This window comes from Astyanax mexicanus, chromosome 8 (assembly GCF_023375975.1).
Source record: "Astyanax mexicanus isolate ESR-SI-001 chromosome 8, AstMex3_surface, whole genome shotgun sequence".
Classification (NCBI taxonomy): domain Eukaryota; kingdom Metazoa; phylum Chordata; class Actinopteri; order Characiformes; family Acestrorhamphidae; genus Astyanax; species Astyanax mexicanus.
The window spans coordinates 56,681,534-56,689,378 of NC_064415.1; the positions used below are offsets into that span (position 1 = coordinate 56,681,534).

The window sequence follows — 7,845 nt, forward strand, 5'->3', positions numbered from 1 at the left end:
ATCTCATCATCAAGAGGAGGAACATCATCTTGGGCCAAATGGCAGCCAACAGGGTAACGGTGAATCTGGTGAAGCTGGCTCTTCTGGTGGTACTTGTGGTTCTCACCAATGCATTCCCAACCACAGAGGACACGGACACAGAGGACACAAGTCTTTCTCAGGTGGGACATCGCTCAGCTTTCGCCGCTCTGGACGATGTTCGGCTCATAGCGAACGGTCTCCTGCAGCTCGGCAAGAACCTGAGGGACTTCGTCCAGAAGACAAAGGGACAGATCAACGACATCCTGCAGAAACTCAACATATTCGACAAGTCCTTCTACCAGCTGTCGGTTCTGGCCAGCGAGATCAAAGAGGAAGAGGAGGAGCTTAAGAAGACCACTGTGGTCCTCAAAGCCAGTAACGATGAGATCAAGAGTCTGTCGCTGGAGATAAACTCGAAAGTGGAGGACATCATGAAGGAGAGGATCCAGCTGAGGAACCAGGTCGGGGGTCTGGAGGAGAAGTTGAGTGGGATTTCTCAGGGTCTGCTCTCAGCAGATCAGGTAGCAGAAATTTCAGCACTTAAGGTAAGAACTTTGTGGTATTTTCCTGAAGCACTTTCCTATTCATCTCCTTTATATACAGCTCTGGGAAAAAAATAATAGACCAATTTAATTTCTGAATCAGTTTTTCTGATTTTACTATTTATAGGTTTATGTTTGAGTAAAATGAACATTGTTGTTTTATTCTAAAAACTACAAACAAATGAGAAACGGCTGAATTAACAAAAAAGATGCAGAGCTTTCAGACCTCAAATAATGCAAAGAAAACAAGTTCATATTCATAAAGTTTTAAGAGTTCAGAAATAATCAATATTTGGTGGAATAACCCTGGTTGGTTTTTAATCACAGTTTTTATTTCATGCATCTTGGCATCATGTTCTCCTCCACCAGTCTTACACACTGCTTTTGGATAACTTTATGCTGCTTTACTCCTGCTGCAAAAATTCAAGCAGTTCAGTTTGGTGATTTGATGGTTTGTGATCATCCATCTTCCTCTTGATTATATTCCAGAGGTTTTCAACTTGATAAAATCAAAGAAACTCATCATTTTTTTTTTTATATCTGGAACCAAGCTGAACTGCTTGAATATTTGCACCAGGAGTAAAGCAGCATAAAGTTATCCAAAAGCAGTGTGTAAGACTGGTGGAGGAGAACATGATGCCAAGATGCATGAAATAAAAACTGTGATTAAAAACCAACCAGGGTTATTAAACCAAATATTGATTTCTGAACTCTTAAAACTTTATGAATATTAATTTCAGCCATTTTTCATTTTCTGTAAATAAATGCTCTAAATGAGAATATTTTTATTTGGAATTTGGGAGAAATGTTGTCTGCAGTTTATAGAATAAAACAACAATGTTCATTTTACTCAAACATAAACCTATAAATAGCAAAATCAGAGAAACTGATTCAGAAACTGAAGTGTTCTCTTAATCATATATATATACAGTATATACTTTTATTCTACTGACTGGTACACCCTGTGCAAAGTGTGTTGTGATGCTCTTTGCTATCTTGCACCCCGTCAATTCTCTATTTTCCTTTAACGCTATTAAAATAACATCCATAGAGTTTAGTAATAAATCTACACTGATGGGTGTGGTGGTCTGGAAGTGAGGTATGTGATTCAGGTAAATGTCTGACGTGTTAAAATTTTGGTGACGGTAAAACAGCTGCTCTACTGACTGATTAACTGATTAATTAACTCAAACTCAACATTGCTGAACTTATTTTAGTATCGTAACCTTCTTAAATAACGTTTTCTGTGATCAGCTGTTGATGTATTGGTAGGATCGGGGTCTTCTGCTGCCTCTGAGCGCTTAGAAACTTCTAAAGCAGCGAGAATCAAAGCAGCTGCCATTCGTTTCAAACCCAGCCTCAGGCAAACTTTAGATATTTTAGATTATTTATGAAGAGAAAAAAACACGTAGAATTGAAATGGTCTCTAAACTGTTTGAATCAGGAGGTGATCCAGGTCCAGGAGAGGAGCATCTCAGAGCTGCTGAAGGCTGTGAAGGAGCAAAGTGAGCATCTCAACTTCCAGAAGAACAAGATCAAGGGACTGGAGAATAAGGTACAGTTGTGTTTTTTTTTTTTTCATTTTTTTGGAATTTAAACATCCTGTGCGAAAAAAAAACAAACAAGAAATAAAGGACTTTTTTACATTTAACATTTACAATTACATTTACAGCATTTAGCTCATGCTCTTATCCAGAGTGTTTCTATTATCCAGGTTATAGAGTTGGATTAATGTAGTGTTAGGAGTCTTGCCCAGGGACTCTTATTATTGGTGTAGAGCAGCATTCTGTAGTCACCCAGAGCAGGAATTGAACCCCAGTCTCCCACATGATGTGGTAGCTCACTAGCAGGTAGTGGTGTTATCCACTGCACCACACCAAACGTTTTCAGAACACTCTTTAGAGTCTTTAATTTAGTGTGTTAATCTTACATTTTAACTGTTTTTATTCTGTCTTTTATTCTTTCTGGACTGGCTGTAGAAACTTTTGACTGGGATTCTCATCATCTTGTTTTGTTTTAAATCCCTATTTTTTTCATGTGACCATTCAATGGTATGGGCAGTGTCTCCTATGAGGCCAAAGGGTCAACGTTTTATCATGGTGCAGAGAAATTGAAATGTCCCCAAATGTCCCAATATGAGGACACTGGGTCTTTAGAGGATCAAAAAATTTTTTTTTTTTTTTTTTTTTTTTGTACTTGAGTAACTGTACTTTTACTTAATTATGGGACTTTCTATGATCAGGAGATTGCCAGTTCGAATCCTGTTCATGTAGTTTGCCATCAGCTGTCGGAGCCCTGAGAGAGCATGATTGACTGGCCTTGCTTTCTCTCTGGGTGGGTACAGTAGATGGCGTTCTTTCCCCTCATCACTGCTAGGGTGATGTGGATCAGCACAAGGCTGCGTCTGTGAGCTGATGTATCAGAATACTGTGCTGTGCTTGCCTTTGAGTGTTCGACAATGCTACAGCATCAGCAGCAGCCCAAAAAGAGGCGGAGTCTTCTTTTACATGTGTCGGAGGAGGCGTGTGCTAGTCTTCACCGTCCTGGTGTGTTGGGGCATCACTAGTGATAGGGGGAGTCCTTTGGTCTTGTGTTAAATACTTGTGAATACTATAAGGGAAATAGACACATATCACTATAAACTCTTTTGTTATCTTCTAGCTCAACTCTGCCAGCCATCAAGAAACTACAGCTAAACTCCGATGGGACTCACAAACCTACAGCATGTCGGATTATCTCACCAACTATTCCACTGATGGAAGTTTCTCCAGTGGTGAGAAAGTTCCTCTGATGATCTTCTCTTGGTTTAAACCACATAAATAAGTCTGATAGACTGTGGATCACTGATCACTGATCATTGTTGTGTTTATTGTAGATTTCCCGAAGGACTGCGGCGAGGCTTTCAGCATGGGGGAGAACGCTAGTGGGCTGTATGCAATCAAACCGAACCAATCAGAAGCTTTTCTTGTGCTCTGTGAATTCACTGAAGGTTAGAACTCACACAGTTCTCCAAATCTGATGTAGTTTTCTCATTTGTTCAAGAAAAGGTAAAGCTTTATAATACAGGTGGAGTTTTAGAGCGTAAGTTTCCTTCACTTATGGTGTAACTTCTCTGGATGAATCAGTACATTCAAAATACTAATAGGGTCCTACTCGTACTTAAATGTAGGTACAATAATATATAACCATGTTGCCCTTTGGTTATATATGGCGGTTATAATGGCTTTATTCCACTCACACTTCGAGAAATTATTATTCTAATCATTTTCTGAGTTTGAAAAGGAAGACAAGAATTTGATTTATGGTTTAAAACTGTCGAGGTTGGAGCAGCTAAAAACAGTCAGGGTGGAGCAGGAAGAAAGCACCCGAACATCCCTTTCAGACAGCTTCCTCTTAGAGCGTCCACAGTTAATCCTGTTGGATGTGGTTGGTCCTTCTTGGTGGTATGCTGACATTACCCTGGATACCGTGGCTCTTGATACATCACAAAGACTTGCTGTCTTGGTCACAGATGCTCCAGCAAGACGTGCACCAACAATTTGTCCTCTTTTGAACTCTGGTATGTCTCCCATAATGTTATAGTGTGCATTGTGATATTTAGAGCAGAACTGTGCTCTTACCCTGCTAATTGAACCTTCACACTCACACTTACTGCTCTTACTGGTGCAATAATGTGCAATTAATGAAGATTGGACACCAGGCTGCTCCAATTTAGCCATGAAACCTAAAATCCCACACAAAAATGATGACAGGTGTTTCAGTTTCATTGTCCAACCCCTGTTTATTAATAGTTAATACATCCACACCTCACCTGATTTTTACTGTTATTACTCTCTAAGTACACAGTACTTATTCTCTAAAACATGGGCTGTATTATAAAGAGTTACCCAAGAAATTCAATATCTACACAGAGACGATTGGCTTTCTTTTCTCCACAGACGGAGCGTTCACGGTGATCCAGCGCAGGCAGGACGGCTCTGTGGATTTTAACCTGCCCTGGCAGAGCTATGAGGACGGATTCGGAGACTTCAGGAGTGAGTAGCATGAATGAGATCTCCTCTCCACCTCCTGAGCACAGAGACACGAGCTGCCAGAGCACAATAGAGCCTTCTGATTTCATCTCAACATTTCTGAGAACCTAGAGCTTCTGACAGCTTAGCTTTCGGCACCTTCTCACTGATCTTCACTCTCACAGGCCTCTTCTGCTCAAACAACTTGTGACACAACTTTATTTTTCACCAGAAACTGAATGGAATACTCCATATTAGGGCTGAATTATGATACAGGGTTTTGTGATATTGTAAACAAGGCGATATATCATGATATCACGGTACCACTTTAAAATAAGGCATAAGGCTCCTTTATAATGTTATTAATTAGGTTGTAAATACTTTATAACCCATTAATAAGCAGTCAGAACATGTACAAAGAAATACAACAGTGGCCTGTTTTTCGCCAAATAGTGATTCCACATTTATTTATACTGTTAAACCTTAGATCTGACTTTGTCAGTTTCATCAGTCAGAAGTCAGCATTTACATATCTGTTAATAACCGTTTATCCAATAATCATAATGTATATGTTACCATTAAATAACAATTAATTACTACATTTATTAAAGGTTTATAAAGTGTTTGCAACCTAATTATTAACCTCATTAACCATTAATAAACTTCCTCATAGACTATTTCTAAACCCGTTATAAAGGAGCCTAATTTTAAAGTGGTACTCATGATTGTTTAATTAAATCTAAAATGGTTTAAAGATCATTAGACATCATGGGTCCAATCGTACTTCCTGCACAAAGTGCATTGCTATCTTACACCCCGGCAAGAGTCTATTTTCATGCCTTGACCCCACGTCATTAAAATAGTATCTATAGAGTTTATGAACTTATTTGTACTGATGGGCGTGGTGGTCTGGAAGTGAGGTGTGTTCAGGTAAATTTCTAGCTTGTTTCTATCTTGGTGGTGGGAACTACAGGTGCGCCACTGACTGATTAAAACCCACTTTTTATTGTTTATAGCCTAAAATTAATAATTAGCAGAATAACGCTATTGGAGTGTCTGAGAGTGCTGGATGTGGAGACTGAAACCTGTATGTCACACTGTGTAGGTGAGTTCTGGCTCGGCTTGAGGAAGATCTTCTCCATCTCTCAGCATGGTGGCTCTCTCCTGCACGTTCAGATGGAGGACTGGAAGCAGGAGAAGCATCTGATGGAGTTCCAGTACAGACTGGAGGGTCCTGCCTCCAACTACACCATCCACCTCCGACCAGCCCACCTGAGCACTGAGACCGACACCCAGACAGGAATGAGGTTCTCCACTAAAGACCACCATGATGAAAATAACTCCAGGAGCTGTGCTCACGACTACACAGGTACTGTACTGTTGTACCTCTATCTGCATCACTATGTGCATGATAATTAATAGACAGATGGTGGTGCATCAAACTTGAAAAACCTTTTTTGGAATAATTTTGTTTCAATCTGCAATCAAAATAATATATATATATATATATATATATATATATATATATATATATATATATATATATATATATATATATATATACTCTTAACCCTTTCAGACCCTCCATTCATTACTATGGACATCTTATATTTTATTTATTTTTATTTTATTTTTATTTGCACAAAACACTATTCGACACTAGTCCATCAGAACAGATCATTAATCAGCCAATCAATGAACAAGTTAATAAACCAATGAAACAGTAACTTGGTCTCCTCCACTGCAAAACACTGGAAAAATAGTAGATCTAGAGCAATTTTTTTTTTATAAATTAATGTGCTTTAGAATAAGAACTTTTAATTGGGTTTTGTTTTTACTGATTATGGATGGTTTAAATAAAAATAGAAAAGGTCAATATAAAATATTTTAATAGTTTTGTAGGTTTTTATAGGTAGTTTCATAGGTTTTCTATGCAATAGAAAATAAAAAAAAACTATTAAATATTTTAGTTATTTTTATTTATTTGCTATATCTTTTATAGAGTATAATAGTTTTTAAAAACACTTTTATTACAGTAATTTCTGCTCAATGAGCTCTCCTTTCTGCTCTGGTCCCTAAACCCATACATCACCATCAAACAGTACTACTGCCCCTCCTAAAAAAAAACGCCCATTTTTTAGCATTTTTAGCTGAGGATGGAGTCAGCTAAAATCAGGGGGTCTTTTGTAGCTTTTGAGTGTTTTTTGTCAATTTTGTCAATGAGTAGACATGTCTAGAATCTAGAAGACTATGATTAATCTATTTAAAAATTGCATTTAATATAAGAACGATGTTTCCTATAATTTCCTATATTTCCTACAGTTTACTGCAGTTTGTGTCTCTTCTCGCTCTTTTTTAGGAGGCTGGTGGTTCAGCACTTGCGATGACATCAACCCGAATGGGAAATGCATCCAGAGCAGACCCCGCAGGAAGCACAATAAGGGACACGTCCAATTCAAGTCCTCTCAAATCTCTATATTTCATGCTAAAAAGACTTAATTCCACTTGTAGTGTGAAAAGACACTGGTATGATACAGGATCTGAGTTCCTGTTATTCAATAGGGGCAGTTTTAGAGTTTTAGCACTGGACCTAAGTAGACAACGGACTACAAACCCCATCAGCCTGCAGAAAAATGTGAAATGAACTGAGATATATTGTTCTGAAATACACTGAATACAAATGTGAAGTAGAATAAAAAAATACATAAAAAAAAACTGGGAAAGTTTTTCCACAGAGCATATATTCTAGTAATAATTACTCATATTTCTTTGCGTATTTAACTACACATTTTTATCTTATCTTGTATCTTAGTAGATTTTACTACAACCATGTAGCGCCACTTTCTCCCATGGCTTTTATAATTTACTTAATAGTAATAGTAGTAATTTTGGATTTATTTAGTAATGCTTACCAGCCAAATATTTTATTTAGTGTAGCCTCAATTTCTGTAGGTGTTAATAAAGCAGTTTTGTGCCTCACAAAAAGGAAAAATTAACAAAGAGTTAATTTAGACTAAAATTTGCAAATGTATTTGACGACAAACAATTACAAAGAAACACCAAGTAGTGCTTATCATTTTATGGAAAATTCTAACATCACTAAATTATACTAGGTTATTCTTGTAGATAGTACTTAAATTAACTTAATTATATTTATAAAGTCAAAAAATTTTTTTTTACACTGTACAGGTGCATAAAAAAAAATAGAATATTGTTGAAAATTTACTTTGTTTCAGTAATTCAGTTCAAAAAGTGAATCTATTGTGATCTAG

At 37.3% G+C, this 7,845-nt stretch overlaps 1 protein-coding gene across 1 annotated transcript; it reads left to right on the forward strand.

Moving 5' to 3' along the window:
• On the forward strand, positions 1–7,299 carry LOC103044426 (angiopoietin-related protein 3). The gene is made up of 7 exons (XM_022677812.2): positions 1–566; positions 2,008–2,118; positions 3,225–3,336; positions 3,439–3,552; positions 4,502–4,597; positions 5,679–5,942; positions 6,933–7,299. Exons 1-7 carry the CDS (start codon positions 39–41, stop codon positions 7,070–7,072), a joined length of 1,365 nt encoding a protein of 454 aa, XP_022533533.1. The 5' UTR covers positions 1–38; the 3' UTR covers positions 7,073–7,299.
• The last annotated feature ends 546 nt before the right edge of the window (positions 7,300–7,845 follow it).